The following is a 25,769-nucleotide window of genomic DNA, read 5'->3' as shown; positions in this document are numbered from 1 at the left end:
CATCATTTTAAGAATGAGATTTGTTCTTGTCCACGTTAAAACTAAACTTAGTGAAAGTTTTTTTTACTTGACATTGTGTATATTAGTTATTTTAAATAATTTGAATAAATATATAAATTGTAAATTTTACCAGCCAACTTTCAATTATATAACGTTATCTACTTTAAAATCTACTCTTTTCATTCAATCAAGTTACATATTATATTAGTTATAAATAAGCCAACAAAACAAATTGAATATCTAACCCAATTTATTATGATTTTCATTTTACCGATTAACACAGTTCGAATTTTGGGTTCAGTACTACTAAAATCGTTCAAAGGATCAAATATTTAAATAAAATAGAACAAAATTTGAAACGTAAAAATTTGTTAATAGACTATCAAAAATCTTAACTATTAGTAGTAAACAAATTTAATTTTAAAATTATTACTCAATTTTATTGTGATGTTTAGTAATTTTTTTTTTTATTGTAATGCATTTGTGTTTTGAAAATTATACTAGTAATTCATGAATTATCTTACCGAATCTTATTTATAATATTTGTATTTATTCGTGTATATATAAAATCTATTTTAATAATTAAATTTGTTTATAGAACTGACGAAACTGATATAACAATTGATGAAACCGACCAACAATTCTTGCAATTTGAAATTTAATAAATCTCAACGGTTTAAATATACATTTCGATTAATAAACCGACCAAACTGGACTACTTACGTTACGCCATTGAAAAATACAATCCACAACCATCACATCAATTTATAACGTTCTAAACCAAAATCAAATTATAAATTAGAAATCACCCTTAACAATTTGAGCTCACTCATGTTACAACAGTAATACAAAAATTAATAATTTTTTTTTATAAAATAACATAATTTATTCAAATGAACAATACAAAATTCAAAAGCAACACAGAAATACAATAAAACAAATGAGAAAACATGATAAATATGCAACAAGGGATAATCAAACATTGGTCGGCTAGCCTAAATCAAATTTTGATTGGAAATATAACAATTATTATTAATTTTTAAATCACATTTTTGTATAATATATATTTTGTTTAGATAGAGTAAATGATAAGAATAAGTAGACCGTACAAACCACAAACCATGATATTTAAAAAAATCACAAAAATATGAAGAAAAAAACAGAATACGAACCAACCCGTTCGAGCTCACAAATACTCGAGAAATAAGTCTTATAAACTCTATGACCCGACTCTCAAAACATCACTTCTTGCACCATTTTGAGATTAGAACCAAGATGACAAGTAGAACAAAAACAAACATCAACCAATATCCAACACCAACAATAATATTGGTCGGTCCAGACTAGAGTTGGGCAATGAGTTGAATAAATACGAACTGACACGATCCAACACGATATTTGTACAGAATGACACGATACGATATCATCTCACTCAGGTCTTGTGTTGACACGATACAAACATGAGACGATACGATCACGACACGATTATGAGTTTATACTATCGTAACACGGTTACGAGTCGACACGAATACAACACGAGTATAGACACGACACAAGTATAGATACGACACAAGCACGATTATATATATGAAAGGACATAAACTATTATTTATTATTAACATCATTTCTTTTGACCAAATCCATAAAGTCTTAAATCTTAACGTGTGACCTCATAATACATCATTATAATAGCTATATGTTTTACCATACTAATTGTAGTTAGCTTCTAGAAATACACTACGACTCAAACACAATTCCTTCGATTTGACTGATAGTTGATCGGAGATGATATTTTTATCCCTATCGGCACGTCCCAAATACTAATTATAAAGACAATTAAATATACAACATCATTAATTTATTATTCATATTTTATAAAAATTTAAAAATTTATTTATAATATAATGTTTTGATATATCATATACTTATATATTATATAATAAAAAATATACATACATGAAATAAAAGGGTACTTACTATATTTATATATAGTTAAACATTATCAATTCAAATGAAAAGTGTTTTATCCTTTTCCTTAAATATAGAAGATAGAAATTATCGGCAGGTTTTTCTCACCACCATTGTCTTTCTTCTCCATCTTAATTTTCTTATGGATGAACTTTCTTCTTCATTTTTTTCTACCAACCAAAAAATAAGGAGTCTATCATCATGGACTCCTGCGAACTCCGACGCGTTTTCCTCATGTTCGATCGCAACGGAGACGGGCGCATAACAAAAAAAGAGCTGAGCGATTCTCTTCAAAACATGGGCATGTCAATTTCAGAAACGGATTTATCAAAAATGATCGAAAAAATCGACGTAAACGGAGACGGGTGTGTGGATATAGACGAATTCGGAGCACTTTACGAATCAATTCTGGATCGAGAACGTGAGGCGAAAGGAAGGGCGGTGGAAAAAGAAGGAGGAGAAGGAGAAGGAGAAGATGGAGAAGAAGAAGATGGAGAGGATATGAGGGAGGCTTTTAATTCGTTTGATCAGAATGGAGATGGATTTATTACGGTTGATGAATTGAGGTCTGTTCTTTCATCTCTTGGTCTTAAACAGGGAAGGACGGAGGAGGATTGTCGGATTATTATTAGCAGGGTTGATGCGGATGGAGATGGAAGGGTTAATTTTACTGAGTTTAAACAGATGATGAAAGGTGGTGGATTTGCAGCTTTGAGTTGATCAAGTTCAAACCCTTTTTTTTTCTCTTTTTTTGGATTTGTTAAAGTTAAAATTATTATATTCATATATATATATCCAATACTAAATAATAAAATTAAATACATGCATTAGTTTTCTTGTTTGGTATCCAATTGTATGATGGTAGAATCTAGCAAAAAAAAAAAATCAAAATTATTTGACTAAAGAACATAAAAATTGTTTTTCAGAATGAATTTTAGAAATTGAATCGAACACATAACCTTCTTACTATATGAGATATTCCGCTTATGTTTTATTCATATACTAGATGAGATAAAAATTGGAATGCATATGATAGATAAGGTATTGGATAGCTCAGATATAATAATCTTCAATTATTCTCTTATATTTTGTTAAGCGTAAAAATAATTATTGAGAATCGAGTAAGATATTTGTATCTTTTACCATAAGAGTAGTCGTTAGTAATTCGCAAATCATAAGTCAAGATTCATTAATTAAATCAAGAATGTATTTTTATTGATTAACAAATATACAATTTTTTCTGTTGTGCAATTTCAAGACCAATATTTTTTTTAAAAAAATTAATTAAATTGTATTTTTATAATGCGTAATATATCATTTTTTATCATTAATATATTATCTACATATATTAGTAGGACCATAATTTTCTGATCTGTCCTGATTTTTTTAAAGGAATGGTAAACAAAAATAAGGATAATTATGTACATTATTGTCTTGAAGTTTGTTATAATCTATATAATTTTTTTTGTTTAATTTACAAACTTTATTATTTATAAATTATAATAGAGACAATCCTTGAGAAATTTTATATAAATATTTTCTTTTAAATTTCCATGTAAAAATGAAATATTTACATCATCTATGTGTCATTTATGTGTCATCTATGTGGTGTAAAATAATTTGTTGAGTGGTGATAATGAAAATAAAAGTATGTCACTGATTTTGCTACTAGAGCAAAACAATGATAAAAATATATCTCATCTTTTTTATTATAATATTTTGTCATTAGCTTTGCATTTATTCAAAATTCCATCAGATTTATTTTTAAAAATCCATTTACACCCAATTGTCTTTTTTTTCCTTTTGGTAAATCTATTAAATCTCAAGATTGGTTAAAAATTGTAACTGACTATTAGTTTGGGTTTATAGAATATTATATATTTATGAACGGTGAGAATTAACAAACAAACTGAATGTAGTATATAACAAAATCGAGAAAAAAATTTGAGCGAAGATAAATCATCTATATATTATTCATATATTCAATACTTATTTGTAATCTATTGTGATTAATTTTGAATCAATTTTTGAAAGAAAAAAAAAAAAACTAACATAATCTTTTATGTTTAAAGAAAAAAGGAAAATTTTTAAGAGTGTATCCTCATTTTTATATATTTATTTATTATTATTTTTTGTAGTAGATTGAATATTTTCATTAATTTGTAAATGACACACTAAATGATGATATATGACTCTTTATTATGTTCATTATTTTCATCTGTCATTAATATAATCAATTTATGTACAGAAAGTAAAATCAATTTCATCACTTTATTTAAGGAATATGTCAACATTTTTGTTGAAACATTTCATATTCTGAAATAGAGCTACATTTTGACTTATTAAGAATCAGATTCTCATCATTGGAATAGAAAAACAGTTTTTGGTTCTTTTCCCAAAATCAGGGTCCTTCAATATACAAGTATTTTTAAAATATACACATTGCATCTTTTCATTATCAATCAGTTTTTGTTACTGACATCAGATTATATTTAAAATATGGTGCTAGTAACACTTCTCTTCAAAGTATTTTCTCATTTAATCTTACATTTCCAACTTCATTAATTATTTTTTGAAGAAACCATCAGCAAAGAAAGAAAAGCATCTTCATGTGTTCATCCATTTTCCTAATTTCAGTAAATTTGTTTTTCTCATTGCATATATATGTGGCTACTTGCTCCAGAATCTATCAATCATAATTGTTTTCCACTTTCAAAAGAAATCATAATTGTGCATTTTTCTTTTAGAGCCTTTTTCCATGCCTTGTATCATCTTCTTGATTATTTTGTATTATTTCCTACTTACCTCGATCTGTCCATGTTCACCAAATAGGCCCTTTTTTTCTTCGAATTAGTCCACCATTCAGGGTAGTTTAAGTAAATTGTTTGTGTGTTGATCAACCTCTTTTTCTCTACATTCAGAAGTAGAGTGAACACATTGTATACAGTTGGTTGGTATCGGTTCCATTACTAGTATAGAATGTTTCATATTCTCTTACGAGTCGCCTAGTACCATTAAGAACAATAACATATTGTTCTTTTCATATTTTTCTAACACCTCTTTTTCAAACTTATCCTACATATGAATCGCTCTTGGTTTTATCACATTAACATGTCGGGGTGTGGACTAATGTGAAGTTGATCATCCCAGTATAGTCTGATTTTCAAGTAATACTCTTCAAGATCTAGATTCATTTGTTAAGTATGATTCGTCGAAGATTATTTTTTACCCAGTTAAAGTTTTTTTGAATCTACTTCACGATTGCTAATACCATATAGAATCTAACGAGAATAAAAAAAAATCCAAAATTTAGAAATCTTATTGATGGTGAGTAAATGCCTTGAAAAGCTTAATAGGAGTTACAAAAAGGTTTTAGACATTTGTTTTCATCTAGAATATAGCATAATTATAAATCACCCTTATATTTTTGGGTCATATTATATTCAATTTAAAACTAATTTCTTATTAAAATATAACTTACAAAATATTAAGTTATCAAACTATATGCATAATTAATTTAGCAAACATATTAATAAATAAATACTTATCTTTATAGAGATTCTCATGAAATTTTTAAGTGTTTTTAAGTATTGAAAGAAAGAATTTAAGTTTTATCCATGGCTCCTTGGATCAACAACTTGATGGGCTTTCCTAGATTCGGTGCTTGAATACTCTCCAATAACTCGAGCATGCGGTATAGATTCTTCTCCTTGGGCAAGGGCTTTCACGTTCTCGAGAAAATACTTTGTTGGTAGTCTTCCCACGACATTACCTTCTTCGTTACCACTTTTGTCCAAGAACGCAAAATGGGGAATACCTTCTACTCCAAACTCATCTAGTTCTTGTTCCCATTTCGTGTTGTCAACATTCAACATCACGAAATTCACTTGGTCCCTGAAAACAATGTCAGGAGAATCTAATACTTAAATAAGTTTTCATTTTCAAAAGTTCATCATGCAAATTGATCCCCTCACAAAATGAGCTATGATAAATGTTCTATACAAAATTGATTTCATTGTATTACATGATGAATAAATATCCATTGTCGTCCAGCGGTTAGGATATCTGGCTTTCACCCAGGAGACCCGGGTTCGATTCCCGGCAATGGAACTCTTTTTACCTAAGACTATCTCGATCTTGATCTCCCCTAGTTTGTTATATCTGTTTTGGTGCCTTATATACTTGATTTCCTTGTTCACAAATAAAAAGAAATGTGAATTTGTAACTTATAGGGTCATAATCCAACAAGTTGACAAACCCAGGTTGGCAATGGAACTCTTTTTACCTAAGACTAACTCCATCAACGGTCTCCCCTAGTTTGTTTTATACTTGATTTCCTTGTTCACAAATAAAAAATGTGAATTTGTAACTAATAGGGTCATAATCCAAAAAATTGACAAACCCATCCTATATCTCATAGGGTGTGATCCATCATATATAAACTCTTGATAGAATGTAATCTGATCTATTAGGTTATAAAAATGGACCACTCCTACTGAATACTGAACTAATCCGATCATTCCTACCAATTAATGTAATCAAAATTGTGTTATTGAAGGAAAAAAGAAAGGTAACCAATCACTCCTACTAACTATCTCAACTAACCCGATCTGGGATCTTTTCCTACCAATTAATGTAATCAAAATCACTGTTATAGAAGGAAAGAAAGGTAACCAATCACTCCTACCAAATAACTGAACTAACCCGATCAGAGATCATTCCTACCAATTAATGTAATCAAAACAGCGTTATAGAAGGAAAGAAATGTAACCCGATATGAGATCATTCCTACCAATTAAAGTAATCAAAATCATTTTATAGAAGGAGAGAAAGATAATTTTACTTGTATTGCTGCTCGACTTTGTACAAATCTGGCGCTAATTCTCTACAAACTTCACACCAATCTGCGTAGAACTCGACAACAGTCGGCTTCCCATTTGATAACGCCTACACAACGACAATCACAAACATTCAGTGCAGCTGTCCTACAGAGGAAATTACAAATTCTAACTAGTATAGTTTCATAACTTAACCTCTTCATAAGGTAGTGCAGCAGCAGAAAGGTCATTCAAAGAGACACCTAAATCTAATCTTGACGACAAGAAAAGTCCTATAGCTGCAATAGTAGAAACCAAAGCAACCTGCTTATTGAGATTTTTGGTTGGAAATTCAGGAAATCCAGGTTCTGTAACCCTAGAACTGTCATCAGACTGTATAGAAACCTTCTCCTGCACTAAGATAACATGAAAACAAATGAATCATTGCTATCAAAAGGAACCTAACTCGATTATGTTTGTAGGTTATCATTAATTTCAAGGTTAATCAAATCGCAGATCCGCATACAGTAAGATTAAAATCACATGAAATTGAAACCTGAGATTCATCAAACTTTGCTAATACTATATAACAGAGATAAATAATCCATTTAGAAACTAGAATTGACATTTACCTTCAACAGGATTGTTCTCTCCAGCTTCTTCTGAAACCTTCACCGTTAGAGACTGAAATCGTTGTCTCCGGCGAGCATACCGAGACGGCGGTGGCTCTTCCCGGCGGTGAACGAGTAAGTTGGAGGACTTTTCCGGCGTACGGAGGAGGACACGACGGAGAGAGGAAATATGGAGAAGATGTGAACTGGTGGAAGCCATTGTTCCAATGAAAGAAAATGAAAAAAAGCCAAATATCCATACTTTTAATTAATTAATATTTATAATTTTTTTAATTGGGATGATAGTAATTATTAAGTGAAAATGATTTTTATGGATAAATATTTGATGATGTTTAAAATTAAATGTAGAATAAAGAATTTTGTTTGTGATTGAGTCATTTGTATTCACATTATAATAAAAATATTGTATACCATAGGAGAGATATATTAAATTTTATATAATAAAATTTATTTGAATAACTCATTAAAGTTAATATATAAATGATATAAATTTTATGGATCATACCCCATTTGATTTATTTATTTTTTTGTCTTTATTTAATACCAAAAAAAAAAATTATCATTATATTTGTATGTTTGTATAATTTTATTGGATTAATATTAGAGTTTAATGAAGGATGTATATCAAATTATTACAAAGATTCGACATTTTCTCTCAACTACATATTCCATCAAAAATATAATTGCAATGATAACTCAAATATGTAGGTATTATCAATCAAATCTTTCCAACAACAACTCAAAAACTTGAGTATCACCCAATTAATCCTAGTAATACTTCACAAAAGATTTCAAATACTAGTCATCTTCGACAATACAAAAGTAAGTGAGTTGTCGATTCAACATCTACATGACACATACAATTAACCATAATATAACATTTTTTTATACACTTCATCCATAATAATTTCACTATGAATAACGCTTCATCCAAAAGCGAGATTTTTGATAGAATATTTGACTCTCAAAATTTCTCCGATAAAAAATTATATGAAATGATTTTAGCGAACAACTTGTAGCAATGCCTCACATGAAAACTATCAATATATTGTCAATGCATAACGTCTTGTTTAGACGGAGACATTTGATTGTGTCTTACCAAAAATAAAACTTTATTTTGGGATGAAATATCTATAATGTTTAATTTCTTTTTATATCTAATTCGGCTAGAAAAACCACTATTCAAACATATTCTTAACTGTGACATTTCTACATGTAACAATGGAAGCAGACACAAGATACGTCGTAGTTAGACTTGACATTAAACCAAATGTCATCCCAAAAACTAATCAAACAATCACCCCCACAATAAATATAGATTGCTTACGAAAACTTTTCTAAATGGAATAAATTTCCCTCCAAATGTTATACCCTACTAAATAATTAGATATTTTTGTGAACCAACCACAATCACGACCATATTTACATTTGATTATCTATGCCCAAAAACTATTCGGCTCTATTGCAAATTTAATACACAATTTTGATAAAAATGTCTTATAAAAAAAATAAGATCTCGAATATCCACACATTTTTTATTCTTAAAAACATTTAACCTTATTTCAACTAACTAGATGACAGAAGGATTAATTAGAAGATCCCTATAGAAATTTACACATTATTCTCTCAATTTTACCATTACACTTTTGAGAAAAATGAATAAAAACATCATATATATATATGGGCATAGATGGTAACACACCCTGAATGAGGATTATTCAACCTCTTTTCGAGATTATTTTACTTTTTCATCTATACAGTTACATTATATTATAGCGATGATTGTTGGATATCATTAAAGTTAATTTTGATCATTGTTACTCTATTGTTTGTTGAGTAGTCATCCATACATGTTTACTCAAAAAAAAAAAGAAAATTAAGTTGTAATAATTTGGTCTAAAGTTGTATTGAGTTTTAATTATTATTATAGTTAAATCGTAAATGAACATTAAAAATTAAAATCTTTTAACAAAATAAAAAAAAAATCTATTAATGGTTATTTTGATTTGTAATAAGAAAATTCAGTCATAAAAATTGATTAAAAATAAAGTTTTAGATCAAATTATTATAAATAGTTTTTTTTATTTGAGTGGATATATAAATTATGTTTGCTAAATGAAGTTTAATATCTATTTGAGTAATTTTTTTTCTTAGTTAGTCTTTGTTGCTTGAATACGATGTTATTTAAAAACAACTAAAGATGATGATTTTGCTTTGGAAGGTATTAATTTTATTTAGAAATTAAAATAATTTATTTTAGTTTATAGCTATGTTAATTTTGTTTAAGTGCAAAGACTAACCTTTTTCATAATATTATTATTATAATGAACATTTTTCTCATGATTTCTTATTCTCATTTTTATTGAAAATGGTTCTCACTAAACAAAGACGACGAAAACTAAAAAAAATATTACTACTTCAACAAATATGTTGGTCTTTTATTTATTCAATATTGTGTAGTTAATTGTGCTTATCTTCGAGAAAGAATTTGTAATATCAAAACAAAAGAAATAAAAGAACTAGATGATGGATTGCTAAATTGACAATAAACTCAGAGGATCAAAATTAACTTTATTCAAATAAATATATTATCATTTATATTATAGGTAAACTAAACATTATCAATAATAATGGTAATAATCTCTCTAATCAAATCAAACAATATAAAGACAATAATAGTTATTATAAAGACAATAATAGTTATTAGAAGGTCTTAACCAAACTAATCATTTCTATTGTCATTCCTTTCATTTATTAATCACATTCCATAAACCAAACTCCCCTAAATCAAATCAAATTTACCTAGGAAAAACTAATTTTATTATACTTCTCAAATTACATCAAAAACTAGTTCTGATTCTTATCCAAAATTTGTTGAAGCAGATATAAAGAACATCAGAAATATTCAAACTTTACCTTATCTTTGGCGTTTATCTCCAATTGAAAAGGAAACTCTCTGAGGTGTACTTGTATCTCGATGTTCTTGGTTAGGGTTAGGATTATGGTCCATAACATCAACAGCATCATCAATCTTTTCATCATCATCATCATCATCTTCCTCCTCCATCAATTCTCGCAAATTTTGCTGCCCCATAAAATTTTCCATGATGCCAAGTTGATAATTAGGATTAATCAATGTATCATGATCATTTGGTAATGGAATCCCAGGTGACACTAACTTTGGCAATGGGATTCTGTTCCTTTTCCTAGCCAACTCAAGCATAACCTTAACAAACAAAACAATGTATTATTAAGTTCTGTTTTCAAACGTGATCAAATTGACATTAATAATGCATTGGATTACCTCCCGTGGTGGGGGTTGTGAGAAACTTGAGTTCACTTTCGATTGAATAGCTAGTTTGACATCATCACAATCGATCACAGACTTACCAGCGTGCTCTGAGTAGACCTGAGCATCGGTTAATACATCAACAACATATCGATACCACAACTCAAGGAACTGGCGAACAACTATAGGTTCGTAATCTTCAATTCCCATTGATTTAAGAAGTGTTTTAACTATCTTTGCATCCTTAGGGATATCTTCATCTCCATCTGACATTTTATCTGAAAATTTAATCAAAGTTTTGTCACATATATTAATTGATTGTTACCCTGGATAAAGCGATATTAATTCAGATCAAAATCTTTTAACATTAACCTAACATGTTTATTTGTAATTGATTCAACTCCGACCCGATTCATCTGACTCAGCTCGAACCCAACCCGATGTAATTAAGATCACATCTCTATATTTCAGATTAAAATAACATCAACACAAAACAGAAATAAAGTTTCGGGTCATATCCTAACTTGAATTTTTCGTGTTCAGATTGTGTTTTCATATCGGGTCACAAATTGTCTACCTTACAAAATATGACCTAAATATAACACTTTTTATATCAAACAAACCCTAGATCAAATAAGATTTTAACTTTGAATACAAACCCTAAATTCACTCAGAATACAAACCTAGTGTTCTTCACAATCTTGCATGAAATTGTTCACATTATTCACAATAAAGCAAAAATCTACAAGAGAAGTCAAACAATCTAGAATTCATCCCCATTCAGACATTGAATGATTCCATGATTTTGAAAGCAACAATAAGAACTGAAGAAATACATCAACTCCAAAGAACCCTAATTAAGATTCTCATTATTCCACTAAGGATAACTTGGCATTGGTAATTTTACACAAAGAAGATGAAATAACAAAAAGTTAGGGTTGATGATTTGCAAGACATCATAAAGTTGATGCAATCAGAACCAAACTATGATCGTATTGATGCGATCTAGGGTTACAAGGAATTCGAATGATATATATATAAATTAAATATATGATCCATTAACACAAAGAACAAACAAATCAACATATGATACCTTCACCTAGCCTCTATCTCTGATTATGAATTACCGCAAGAAGAAAGAAGAATTAGCTCAATGATTAAATGCAAAATCTGAGATAATGAAAGTAGACTAATTTAAAAGTCTAAATATTTAATAAATAAATATTTTAATTAATAATTTTACTATAATACTATCCAATCATTTTTTCAACTTAATTTAGGTTTTAACTTGTAATTCAAAATTATAAGGAACAAATAATAAAATTAATTAATTAATTATATATATATATATATATATATAATAAATTAAATAATTTATTTAGTTTAATTAATTATTATTGATAAAATGATTAGGAAGAGAATTTGAAAAAAGAAATCGAAATTAAACTTGTTCTAATTAATTAAAAAAATAAAATAAAATGATAAGACATAATTCCCTTCTCAATCACCTCATTATTTTTTAATTATTCTTTTATTCTTATTTGAGATTTTTATGAAAACTTTCAATTATATCTCAAACTGTAATAAATAATAATATTTATAATTAATTACATTTTTGTTATTTTATACATTAATAATACATCATACTATTATTATTTAATTAACATTATTAGTTTTTATAAATAATTATTATATTTAAATATACATCATATTATCACATTTACATTTTTTTATACTTAAAATAATATAATTTTAATTTAAAGCTATATATATATATATTAATTAAAAATAAAATAAATAATTAGTATAAATATAAATAAATATTTAGTTGTAATTTACTATTATTATTATTATACTTTAAATATAATAAATAAATTAAAATATTAAATAAATTTATAAAACTATTAAATTTTAAAATAATTTATATGAACAGGTAATAGTAGTATTGTTAATTCATTTTCAAAGTATAAATATTAATAAACAATTATTTTTATATAGTTATACTAAATTTACATAATAAAAAATGAATTATTAAAAAATTTGTTGACTAATTTTATAATAATTCTAATTTAAATAAAATTAAAATATAAGTTAAAAAATAATTATAAATTGATTTAATAAAGTATATTATAAATTATATTTTATTAAAAATATAATTATATTTTTTTTTTGTAAATTTCTCATTAATCAATAATTAAAAACACATTATTAATTGTTTATATTTTTATTAATTTAATGAAATATTAACTTTAAATTCCTTAATATTATTAAATTTTAATTAAATATAAAATACATTAATAATTATTTTTTAGAATCAATTTACATCGTTGCTACACTCACCAAATCCTCAATCCATGCAAGAGGTAATACAATTATATTACATAGAAACCTCACTTCTTCGTAGCCCAAAAATTTTAAATTCTTAGTATAAAATTTTAAATTTTATAATATACATTATATATTATAAAATATCTATTTTAATCATATAATATATTTATTTCCTTTTAATACGTTAACTTTATTTTTCTATATATATAAATATATTTTTTTCTCACTCATTATAATATAATAATATATATTACTTATTTTTCTATATTATATATATATAATATATTAATTTTTTCTCTCTTCATAATTCTTTTATATCACTAACATTTTTATATCACTAACCTTAATTTATATTATATGCCTTTAACGCTTTTAAATTTATTTATTTTATTTGCTCTTAATAGTAGGTTTATCTTTATAATCTCTTCTCATTTTAAAATATTTATCATTTTTTTATTATAGAAACATTATAAACAATATATCACAAATATTATCAAATGAATGTTTCAAAAACACCAAAAACATTAATACGACCACTAAATATTTTTTTCTTTTTGGTAATCAATTATCTAATTATATATTTAATTATATATTTAATTTGTATATTTAATACATTTTTGACAAGATGTACCACTATTATATTTATTTTAATTTTAAGGGCCACAAAATTTAAATTTGTATTGAACCAAATACTTTTAGCACGTTTTTTTCTCATTTTCTACAAACATGAGATCTCTAACTCGTATTTCAGTAGTAATTTTGTTAATAATTGGTCTAAACATACTTTGTTGGCTATTGCTTCATGGAGGTTTGGGTTGTGCTACATTTGCGGTATGAGTTGATAATTTTGTGAACAATTTCTTTTTTTTACAAAGAGGGAGGTTCGAGTAACTCGTACTTCATCTTAACCAACTTTATTATCGGATCTAATGTCACTGATCCTTGTCATCTTTAAAACCTCTTTCAATTCAGGTCGTAAGCCTCCCATAAAACTTTTCACATAGTATTCGTCGGCATAATTTTCAATATTCTGATTAGTTTTGAGATTTTAAAGTTACAATAACTGAAACTTATCATTCATTTATAGAAAAGAAACTAATGAAGTAATTAAAAGAGATTAATAAGAGAACAAATTAAATATAAGAAAAACAAATTGGGAGTTTAAGATTACCGAGAACAACAACTTTGTAATTAGAGAAAGAAAATATAGCAAATTAGAATATCAAAAGTACAAACCATTCTAACTTTATTTATAGAGTAAGAAATTGTAAAATAATCCATAAAAGATATAATCATTTCTATTTCAGCCCTAATCCAACTCAACAATATTTTCCCTATATTTTCCCTAAAGAATAGAGTTGTAAGCTCGGCATTCATAAAAAATAGTTGACCCCAAAACAATCATAACCTTCTTCACATTACGAGCTACATCATATCCTGTCCAGATATGAAAACCCAACTTGTTCATTTGAAAGTCTAGTGGAAAATCATAATCCTGCCAAATTCGTTAATAAGAACTCCAACTACAATAATCACCCATAGACATTAGAGCCAACCTTGCAAATCCCTATCCAATCCTATCACATTGTCATAATTGTATTATTTTAATAAATAATAAAACATTTATCGAGTTAAAATCCACAAATAACCTATGAGAATAAACATCTGGTGTAGAGAATTTATCTAATTGAACTTTATCAAAGAGCATCAAAACACTTTATACTTCTTTGAAACGTGAAACAATATTTGAAGTAGTGTATTTAACTATGAAGCGTATTGCTTTTCAATGATAACCTCAAATCTAATTTCACAGTCGAAGAAGTATAAAGTGTTTGGATAGGTCAATCTTTAATAAGTTCACTAGTTAAATATCTCTAAATCCAGATGTATACTAAACAGAGATAATTCATAGAAATGTAAGATTTAGTGTTGCGATTTGTTCGAGGCCGTATTCAAAACTGAAAAATTTGATAGGCACGGAGAATCGTTCATACTATTGCCAACCTTCAATGCAAGTAATTCATCATTGAAACAATTGACGCACTTGCTCTGCAAATTGGCTTCAAATATAAAAAATGATAGAATAGATCAAAGAGAAGTAAAATGAATGTAGCGATTTGTTCGAGGCTGTATTCAAGATTGAAAGATTTGATAGGCACGGAGAATCGTTCATACTATTGCCAACCTTCAATGCAAGTAATTCATCATTGAATTATAGACGCACTTGCTCTGCAAATTGGCTTCTAACAAACATCGATTATGCATGAATAATAACAGTAAGATTGGATCTAACCAGTATAGAATGTAGCGATTTGTTCGAGGCCGTATTCAAAATTAAGATTTGATAGGCACGGAGAATCGTGCATATTATTGCCAACCTTCAATGCAAGTAATTCATCATTGAATCATTGACGCACTTGCTCTGCAAATTGGCTTCATAAAATACAAATCGAATTGAATCAGATCTAACTGACTGAATCGAGTATAAACAAGTAGAGATTGAGGACAAGTTAAGAAGATATGGCGATTTGTTCGAGGCCGTATTCAAAACTGAGAAGTTTGATAGGCACGGAGAATCGTTCATACTATTGCCAACCTTCAATGCAAGTGAATCGTCATTGAATCATTGACGCACTTGCTCTGCAAATTGGCTTCAAATAACAAGTATAGATCTAAGAATGTAGCGATTTGTTCGAGGCCTTATTCAAAATTGAGAGATATGATAGGCACGGAGAATCGTTCATACTATTGCCAACCTTCAATGCAAGTAATACATCATTGAATCATTGATGCACTTGCTCTGCAAATTGGCTTCACAAACATACACAAAACACTAGATCTAACTAACTAGATCGAGTATAAACAAGTAGAGATGAAAGAGAGGTACAAGAGATGTAGCGATTTGTTCGAGGCCGTATTCAAAACTGAGATTTGATAGGCACGGAGAATCGTTCATACTATTGCCAACCTTCAATGCAAGTAATTCATCATTGAATATTGACGCACTTGCTCTGCAAATTGGCTTCAATAATTCACTCAAGATCTAGAAAATCAATCAATTTAGAAAGCAAGCAAGAAATGAACTACAAAATGAAGATATCTAAAGCAAGAATCTAAAGTAAGAAAACGGTGAAGTGCGTTGCTGTAGTACTTTTCCTTGTGTTTGCTTTATATAGCTTCAGCGAGACATGAAACCCTAAAAATGAAATGTCCAATACACTCATTATTATGTTAGGCCCATTATGTGAGGCCCATTAATTTATTTCTTTTCATTATTTTTTTTTTATCTCATACAACAAATTTAAATATTGATTAAAGAAATTAGTAATGACCTTTTTTATTTTAATCTAAACACGAATAAATATTATTAAATTTATTAATATATACATATTCCAAAATATTATTTCGTCCAAAACAATACTCTAATAACATATTATAAAAATTATAATTTATAACTAATTTAAAAATCAACCCAAACACAATCCCTAGTCAAAACAAACAAGGTCATTGATATATATCATTTCAAACTCAGATATTATAAAAAATATATTTGATACATACAAGTTATATTTTATTACTGCTATCGAATTGGGTGTTCCAGGTTGCGGATCAATCAAATCTCAGCAGCATTATTATATTAATAAATTAAAACTGGGTTAAAAGAAAAGAGAACCCGGAACCCGTACTTCATTTCGAGTTCAACAAAAGCGGAAAGGAGTAAAGCTTCTTTCAGAATGAAATACGGGTTACGGGTTTAGGGGTTCTCTCTTCCTTTCAACCTAATTTTAATTTATTAATATAATAATGCTGCTGAGTTTTGATTGGTCCGCAACAGGGGAACACCCCATTCCGTAGTAGAAGATTTGATCTATTTATTAAGTTATTGGTTCTCAAGAGTTTGTGTTTAGGTAAAAATAAATTTAATAAATTTATTATTGTTTTAGATAAAATAATATTTTGATTTTTTTTAATTAGGTATATATTAACCAATTTAATAACATTTATAAGTTAAATTTTGAGATAGATAAAACGTATTATATAGGATTTCAATTTTTTTAAAACCTCATTTTGATATTTTTATTGTTAAATATAATACAATATGGTGTATCATGTTGTGTTCTGAATAAGAACATTATATTCATTTGTCATGGCAAGATGTCATTGCATATTCTTATTAGTTTTAGTAAAGCACGTAAGTGTAGTAGCGAAAGAATTAATAGTGAGAGTTGATAATGACATGAATTGTGCTTTGTTGCGTGTGATCATCTCATTAGTAGAAGATTTAAGTGTATTAATTGTTGTGATAATTGTTTGTGTTATGAATAATAATAGTAGTAGAATAATATGATATAGTGTTTGATGATGATGAGGAGGTCGAAGAGGGTGATGGTGGAGACGATGAAATGATACGAGATAATAAATGTGGTATTGATGAATTAAGTATATAGTTGTTGGAAGAAATGTCTAATTATCTTCAAGTGATTTAGAAAAGTGCACAAAGTCCTTACTTTTAAATGGAAAAGTGAGTTCGTCAAAAGTGACATGTCGAAAGATAAATATTTGTCCAAACGGAATGTGAAGATATAACCTTTGTGAGATGCACCGTAACCAAGGAACTGCATTCGGTAGTATTAAAATCGAATTTGTGTTGATTGTACAGTCGTGTGAGTGGATAACAAGAACACTCAAATGTCTTAAAAAATCATAATTAGGAGAAGAGTTAAATATAGTCTCGAATGATGAACGTTGTTGTAATGTCGGAGTAGGAAGACAGTTGATAAGATATGTGGTTGTTTCAAAAGCTTCACTCCAATAATGTAGAAGCATATATGAATGAGCCAATAAAGTAAGACCAATTTTCATAATGTGACGAATTTTTCGTTCAGCAATACCGTTTTGCTTACTAGTATATGTGCAAGATAAGCGATATAAAATACCATGATGATCCGTTAATGATTTAAAATTTCTATATTCTCATTCTCAATTAGTGATTTTACGACTAAACAAATTTTCAACAAGTTGAAGAAAATTGATATAAACGTATTCAAATCATCAAACTTTTTCTTTAGCGGATATATGTCTATGTGAATTTGCTAAAATAATCCACAAAATATACGAAATAACGACAACTAGTAGACGACAATTCAGAAGCAGGTTCCCAAACATCCGAATGGATTAGGTATAAAAGAGCCATAAATGTAGATTTAGAAGCCGAAAAAGGTAGTTTATGTGTTTTGCCATATTGACATGATCCACAAAAAGAAATAATATTACTAGTTGAAAATGGTAATTTAAAATTGATATAACTAAAGATGTAGTATCGCTAGAAGGATGTCCAAGTCGTGAATGCCAAATTTGAGTCGGAGATCGAATACCATTTGTAAGCATGAAAATTTGACATACCCTATTTTATAATAATATTATTATTTTTAATAATATTAAAATATTATTTTGAATTTTTTAATTCAAAATAACTTAAATGAGGAATTAAAATCAAATTAAGGGTTAATTATTGTGATAATTAAACTCTAATTAGGAAATAAATAAAAATTTAAAAATAATTTGAGGTTAAAATATTATTATATTTATTTTATCAAAATTAAACTTAAGAAAAAAATGAATTTATTTAATTATAATTTTAAACATAAATTATGTATAACTTATGGCTTAAAATAATTAGGAAGAGATAAACAAATCATTTATAATGTGTATTATATTCCTGAACTACAGTGTAACCTACTTTATATGGGACAACTACAATAAAATGTATTTTTTTTTGTGTCAAAAAATGACAAAAAAAAAAAACAAAATCTTTAAATTTATAGTCAAGTCAACTTTTGGAAAAGATTGGAATGCACATTCATTGGAGACTTTTCATCAAACTTTGACCGAAGAAACTACCTGTAAGTATGAAAATTTGACTTACCCTATTTGCAAAATAATATTATTATGTTTAATAATATTACAATAATATTTTGGATTTTTATATTCAAAATAACTTGAAAGAAGGAATTAAAACGTAATTAAGGATTAATTATTGTGATAATTAAACCTTAATTAAGAGAACTTTTCAAAATTCCAAAAATAAGTTGAGGATAAAATATTTGTATATATTTTACCCAAATTAGACCAAGGAAGGGGTTAAAAATATTCAATTAGGATTTATTCATGATTTATGTTTAATTCATGACTTAAACCAATTAAAAAAAAATACCCCAAAATTCCCAAAAATTCTCCAAAAAATAAAATATGATCATAATTGTTATTATGAATCTAGAAATATTTTTTGTGAAATTTTTGGTGAAAAAATGAATTTAAAAGGAATTAAATTCGATTTTTTAATAACTTTTTAAATAAAATTAAAATTGCATAATCCTGTGTGGCTGATTTTATGTTTAAACTTTGCAGCAGGATTCTGGACCATCAAATGAGCGCCCAGATCTCATCCGACAGCCCAGAGCGCGCCAGAAATCCAGCTGTAGCAGAACCACGTGCGCGCGCCCGCACCGGATCAACTAACGGGATGGACTAACCCCGTTAGTCAAGACCGCTGACCGCGGACGGAACGCTGACGACGTCAGGCGAAACGACGTCGTTTCAGCCGTCTTCTTCGCTGGGACGCAGGGGTCGCCGGAATCGCGACCTCGCCGACGAGTTTCTTCCAGAAGCTCTAACTTCGGCTACAGGCGATCAAATTCGTTGATTTTTTCGCCCACGTGATCCCATCGTCAGCGCCTACGTTTCCCCCTTATCTAGAAGCCTTATCTTCCCCGGGATAAGGCTGCCACGAATTAGGGATAAGAACGCCAACGATCAAAGAAAACTCAAATTGGCTTTCTACAGCCGACCTTCGAGCACTATAAATACTCCCCTGCCCCTCTACTACCAATCCATCAAACAATAACCAGGAATTACACATCAATTCAATCCGATTGAAGACCTGCAAAATCCGGCGAAGAACATTTTTTTTCAAAACTTTCTCCAGCGAGCCAAGCTTCGATCCAGGCTTCTGGATCACTTCCAGCAACTCCTATGAATGTTTTCCAGCTGTTGGTATGATTTCAGAAGTTTTGAATATTGATTTGTAATTGAAAATTTTGAATTTTTTTCAAAATTTCTTGTTTGATCACTTTGGTCGTGTTCTTATGCTTGATTTTATGATTTCTTTGTACAGAATCATTATATATATCATGTGTAAGCTTTTGTTGAAAAAAACCCGATCAAATCAACCTAGAACAGAATTTTGCAAAAATCAGTTTGAAAATTTGATTTTTTGAAATGTTTTGTTCTTGGTTTAAACTTGGATTTGTTGATCCAGATTGTTGTTATATATGTTTATAAACATGTTTGAATCATTTCCAAACAACTGTAATCAAGTTTTGATCATGTTTGATCAAAATTGAAATTTGAGAAAAAGCTTGAAAATTTGAATTTCAAAACTTTGTGTTCTTGCTTTTAATCTGATTTTGTTGGTTCAATTAGTTGTATTACATGTTTGTATACATGATTAGATGATTTATAAGTAACTGTAATCATGTTTTGATCATGTTTGATCAAATTGAAATTTTGGAAAAAAAGGTTAAAAATCTGGATTTTTGAAATTTCATGTTCTTGCTTCTAAGATGGATTTGTTGATTCAATTAGTAGCTATACATGATTCCTAACTTTTAGGGATGAATTTCAAGTAACTGTTTCACCCTTTTGATCATGTTTGATCAAATTTGGTTTTTGAAAAAAATTAGATTTTGATTCAATCTTCAAAAACCATTTTAATGATGTAATGATGTTCTTGTTTTGGTATGGATCAACTATATTCATCATTTCAAAGCTAATGGAACAAAAATCAGGTTTTGAAATGGCCTAATTTAAAAGATCCCAAAATTTGACCTAGAAATGGTGTTTTAAAATTGATCCTCTTATGATTTTCAAAATCGTGATTTATATTAGGGCTTTTGTTCTTCATGATCATATGAACCTACTGCAACTTACGGATTGTGATTTGGACATCCCAATCAAAAGTTATGAACTTCTGAAGTTTCGGACCAAAACAAGAACACCAGGCCCAGGAATTTTGCCTTCGGGCCGAGAAAAACAGGCCAGGACCGAGCCGAGCGACCGAGGAAACTGCCCAGGACCGTGCCACCCGACCGAGAAAGTTGTCTTAGGGCCGACAAAACTAGCCTAGACCTAATTAACCTAGGACAAACCTTGCCACTTGACCTAGGATTGACATTAACACCTAACCTAGGACTAACAACTAAACCTAACCTCATCTTAGCCTAGGCCAAACCCTAGCCCTAGCCTAGTATCAAACTCCCAATTAACCTAAGACCGTTATAGCCCTAGGTCTAAGTCCGAACCCTTACTCAAAATTGAACCTCTTCAACCTTACTAAACCCAAATTGACCAGATCAGACTCGAACCTAGGGTTTAATCCTTAGGCCTGTTTGGTTTCAATTTTCAAAAAAATCCAAAACTGTTTTGAAACCAAGCCCCCATTTTCTAAAAAAATGGTATTTTCAAGGTCATAAAGTAATTCTCAAAATTCTCTGGGATGTTTCCCAAAAAAATTTTCTTTTGTTAGGTCTTGTTTGGTTATACTCTCTAACATCTTTTTCTGATATTTTCAGGTTTTGTTAAATATGAACCCCAACGCAACAGGTACACACCTCCTTTAAATAATTTTGTACAATTATTTAAAGTTTATCCTCATTTAGGACCCCTTGACTACTAATTAAAGATAAGGAATGTTATAATTAGATTTATAGAAGCCAGACTTTGTCTATTTTAGAAGGATTTTGAAAACCGTCCTTAGGCGGGCGCAAAGGACATAGCGCGAAAGCCCTTTCCCGAGCGTAAATAGACAACGAACCACTTTTTTAGAAACTCTGGTATAAATATGTTTGTACACGTATCATTTTATTGATTTTCATAAAATCTCTTGGCGACTCTGATTTTCAAATGAATAATCTTTAAATTGATTATGTTTAATTGATTTAAATCAGGCCAGGTTAAATTGTTATTCAGCCTCCTAGATTATTAATGTTTGAACAAAAGATTAATTATTTTACATAATTAATTTATTACTGCTCCAGGTATTCTCAAAATCTTTTAAAAATTAAATGTTTCATTTTAAAAGATGTCTGGTACGCAAACCAAGGTTGAAATCATTGAACCTCGAGCTGCCTCGCGGTAGTCCTTCCATATTGCCACGTGTCTCACAAACACATGATAAGTAATAGAACGGGACATAAACCGGGGGGAAACAAAACGGTGTTACACTACCCATTTATAAAAAATAAAATTTATATATTTATCTAACAAATATTAATTAATTTATAAAAATATCTCATCTAAATTAAATATTTATAAACAAATTTATTCTAACTTTATTTTTTATATAAACTAACTATAAACCATAATTTTAAATAAATATATTAATTAATTTAAGTTCATATTTTTTCAATTTAATAAAATAAAAAAAATATTATAATGTAATTTTTTTAAAAAAATATTGCAACTCTAACAATCTTATATAAACACATCTATTATCAAAATTTTATTTGTATTGATATAATACATGACATTCAAATAAAAAAAGTAATGACAATAAAATCTTAAACAACCCATATAAAATTATCATTTATTCATGTCTAATACAATCATACACTTTTTAGAAAGTTCATCTCGAAATTGATCCATTTCATTACGAGGTAAAACATTAGGCGACAATAAAATATCATCGTCTACTAGTACTTCAGTGTCATCGTTGGGGTTATCATCCACTATGACTTCTATATTCTTCTTCCGAACAAAATTATGTAAACCTACAGTTGCTTTAATTATTTAAAGTTGTTTCTTAAGATTAAATCCACGTAATGATTTTCCGTTTGAGATAATTCGTCACTTATTTTTCCAAATTCCGAATGTCCTCTCTATGGTTGATCTGAGCGAAGAGTGTTGCATATTGAACATCTCTTTTCTCGTAGAAGGAAGTACTCCTCCGAAATGATGAGGATGGTAATTTGTTCGAGGATATGGGGTAAAATACCCTATTTGATTCGAATACCCAGAATCAACTAGATAATATTTTTCTGTAACAAATTAATACTTAGTTGTAGTATTATTTACAATAAACCTGATATGTGTTTAATTAACGTACACGGGAGTGGATGTGGAAAAAGATATTGAGAAGTATGTCGTGCTATATCAAGCATAGTTGAGTCGTGCATTGATCCTTCTACACCAGACACAAAATAAGTGAACATGAGATCATTGTTACATATTTCTATTACGTTAGTGGTTGTGTGCCCCGATTGTCCACGCCAACAATACGAATTTTCTACTTTAGGATACGCTTCCACGTGAGTACCATCTATAGCACCAATGCAATTTTGCACATATGACAACATAAATTAGATAATTTCTTACATAAGACAACACATATAAAATAAAAAAAAATTGAAACCTTAAATATTTGACGTAATGGTGTTGTTGTAAATTTTGGATGTATAATATTTTGATCAATCGGTTGTATCTCAGCAATGCTTAGTCGATGAAGGGACTTTAGTACCATTGAAACGTATCGAGATACTGTTTGTTTAGAGTGGCCAAATATTATTCCCACACAAGACATACTCTGACCATGTGCAAAATATTGTAAGGTCATCACCACTTGTTCCTCAACTCGAATTGATGATCGTAAAATAGGCAACACATACACTTGTACAAGTTGTTCTATAAGTAGTCTAAGACAATGAGTCTCCATTCTAATAATGTTTAGACATTTCTCATTGTTAGACATTATCACTTGTACAAGTTCCATACCTCGAGTAGAAGGATCCTTCATTGGGCGTGTTAATGAATAATTGAACGTGTCTCCTAATATCTCCATCAATAATGTTAAGAAATATAGATCATATTAGTCTAACTCTGGTGGTAAATTAGAATGATCCATTTTTTTCATGCAATATAATGAAAATATAAAAATTAAACTATATAATTATAAAATACATTCATAGATTAACATATAATAATAATATATTAATTATAAAGGTGACACATACATAATTAAACAAAGTACTTAAATACCTTAAAAAAACTCATACATAATTAATACGATAGTGGTTAAATAACAAATACAACAGATCAATAATCCGGTGGTGGTGAGTAAGGATAGTATGGTGGAAAATTAAGGTCACAGGGTTGATGACTTGGGAGATCTTTACTCATTGTTCTTGGATGAATATGCTTATTTTCATCAACTATGAACCGAAGATAGTCTAATTGTTCTTATTGATCATTAATTGCCAAGAAACTAACCATTAGATCTGGAAGGGCACTGAAAACATTCACTCTAACCCTGTAGAGCTCTAATCTGCTACTAATTTTGTGTACTTTAAGCATTGTGTCTATACACTTCTTTATAGAAGGTTGAGACCCCACCGATGGATTTACAGAACCGTGTGCAAACTGCATACTATCATTCGTGTGTTCATACGGTTCCGATATATTCATGTAGTCAGATTTCTCTTTGTGCGTATCTTTCTCTTGAAAGAACATATAAATTACTTTTTTGCAAGGAGATAACCATGCGTTCTTTTTTTTGGGTGCATTGGATGAACTTGCTTTTCGTTTGCTCCCTGAACTGTCATAATTAGACTCCGTACCTTGGCTCTGGTTACCAACAAGTGGGTCATGAAAACCTTCATCAATGGTTTTATCAGAATCGCCAGACCCATCGTCTATATTTAATACATGTTCCATATTTTCACCAGTAGTAGCACGATGAGCCCCCAATTTTTTTTTTCAATAAGTCATAATCTGCTATTTGTTTGTTTTTTTAATTGTAATAGCCCTTTCCAATTCTAAAAAAAATATTCCAATAAAATTAGAATTCAATAAAAATTTATTATGGATTGACTTTCTAATTTCAATTGAAATATTATTACCTTATGTTCTGCCCACCATTCGTCTGAGGCCGTAATCTCTTTTGTGTCGTTGTTAAATTCGATTCCAGTTGATTTTTTAACCCGGCATATCAAGTTCCATAATTTTTTTTTATTCTTGAAGTGGTTTTTGAATTGTTCATTTGTGTGATAAATTCGAAATCTCTCCCAAAATCTTTCAGCCAACATTTCACATGTGAGTTTCCGAAGCCCTCCTTCTACAAGTTTTTTATTCTCTTTTTCAATGACTAATAGTTCAAGAAAGTAGGTTGCTCTTTCGGGACATGCTTCCCACTTCGCAGTATTTGGAGCAATACCTTGCCACTTTGACAAACTCATTTTCCTAACTGAAGGGAGATTATTATTGTAAAATCCAGCAGGTAATATTATCTTTATATACTATCATATCTATTGTTGTACCATATATACATCATTTATATAACTTAAATATTCTACCAAATAAATACACCGATACAATAGATACATGTATTATTCTTTTCTATAACTTAAATATTCTACTAAAACAATACACAGATTTATATTCTTTTATAAATTACTTCATTCATAGACTGTATTAATATTCTTTTATAAATTACTTCATTCACAGTAATTCACAGACAATAGTATAATTATATATAATGATGATAATTATAATTTCAATTATTCACCGACAACAGTATAATTATATATAATAATGATAATTATAATTTCAATTATTATTATTATTTTTTAATTAGCTCATTCACAAGCACTAATTAATATATGTTTAAACTAAAAAATCTCTTTT

The 25,769-nt window shown here is 28.7% G+C and overlaps 3 protein-coding genes and 7 non-coding genes across 10 annotated transcripts; 2 read left to right on the top strand and 8 right to left on the bottom strand.

Moving 5' to 3' along the window:
* Positions 1-2,169: 2,169 nt before the first annotated feature.
* On the top strand, positions 2,170-2,724 carry LOC124936820 (calmodulin-like protein 3). Its single transcript, XM_047477342.1, has one exon. The coding sequence runs from the start codon at positions 2,170-2,172 to the stop codon at positions 2,686-2,688; it is 519 nt and encodes a 172-aa protein (XP_047333298.1). The 3' UTR covers positions 2,689-2,724.
* A 2,853-nt stretch (positions 2,725-5,577) lies between these two features.
* Positions 5,578-7,632, bottom strand: LOC124935687 (thioredoxin-like protein HCF164, chloroplastic). The gene is made up of 4 exons (XM_047476105.1): positions 7,418-7,632; positions 7,002-7,201; positions 6,812-6,915; positions 5,578-5,862 (listed from the first exon to the last, which is right to left on the bottom strand). Exons 1-4 carry the CDS (start codon positions 7,614-7,616, stop codon positions 5,580-5,582), a joined length of 786 nt encoding a protein of 261 aa, XP_047332061.1. The 5' UTR covers positions 7,617-7,632; the 3' UTR covers positions 5,578-5,579.
* TRNAE-UUC lies at positions 6,007-6,078 on the top strand. Its single transcript has one exon. It is a non-coding gene; the product is annotated as a tRNA-Glu (tRNA).
* A 2,702-nt stretch (positions 7,633-10,334) lies between the features above and the next one.
* On the bottom strand, positions 10,335-10,999 carry LOC124934519 (transcription initiation factor TFIID subunit 9-like). Its single transcript, XM_047475055.1, has 2 exons — positions 10,722-10,999; positions 10,335-10,643 (listed from the first exon to the last, which is right to left on the bottom strand). Exons 1-2 carry the CDS (start codon positions 10,977-10,979, stop codon positions 10,335-10,337), a joined length of 567 nt encoding a protein of 188 aa, XP_047331011.1. The 5' UTR covers positions 10,980-10,999.
* Positions 11,000-14,959: 3,960 nt separating this feature from the next.
* LOC124937146 lies at positions 14,960-15,084 on the bottom strand. The gene has a single exon (XR_007099257.1). It is a non-coding gene; the product is annotated as a small nucleolar RNA snoR86 (small nucleolar RNA).
* A 56-nt stretch (positions 15,085-15,140) lies between these two features.
* Positions 15,141-15,264, bottom strand: LOC124937147. Its single transcript, XR_007099258.1, has one exon. It is a non-coding gene; the product is annotated as a small nucleolar RNA snoR86 (small nucleolar RNA).
* Positions 15,265-15,335: 71 nt separating this feature from the next.
* LOC124937143 lies at positions 15,336-15,457 on the bottom strand. Its single transcript, XR_007099254.1, has one exon. It is a non-coding gene; the product is annotated as a small nucleolar RNA snoR86 (small nucleolar RNA).
* Positions 15,458-15,551: 94 nt separating this feature from the next.
* On the bottom strand, positions 15,552-15,675 carry LOC124937145. Its single transcript, XR_007099256.1, has one exon. It is a non-coding gene; the product is annotated as a small nucleolar RNA snoR86 (small nucleolar RNA).
* Positions 15,676-15,711: 36 nt separating this feature from the next.
* Positions 15,712-15,835, bottom strand: LOC124937142. The gene has a single exon (XR_007099253.1). It is a non-coding gene; the product is annotated as a small nucleolar RNA snoR86 (small nucleolar RNA).
* A 90-nt stretch (positions 15,836-15,925) lies between these two features.
* Positions 15,926-16,046, bottom strand: LOC124937144. Its single transcript, XR_007099255.1, has one exon. It is a non-coding gene; the product is annotated as a small nucleolar RNA snoR86 (small nucleolar RNA).
* Positions 16,047-25,769: the final 9,723 nt, after the last annotated feature.

This window comes from Impatiens glandulifera, chromosome 4, assembly GCF_907164915.1.
Source record: "Impatiens glandulifera chromosome 4, dImpGla2.1, whole genome shotgun sequence".
In the NCBI taxonomy this organism is placed as follows: Eukaryota; Viridiplantae; Streptophyta; class Magnoliopsida; order Ericales; family Balsaminaceae; genus Impatiens; species Impatiens glandulifera.
This window is presented reverse-complemented; position numbering and strand designations above follow the sequence as displayed.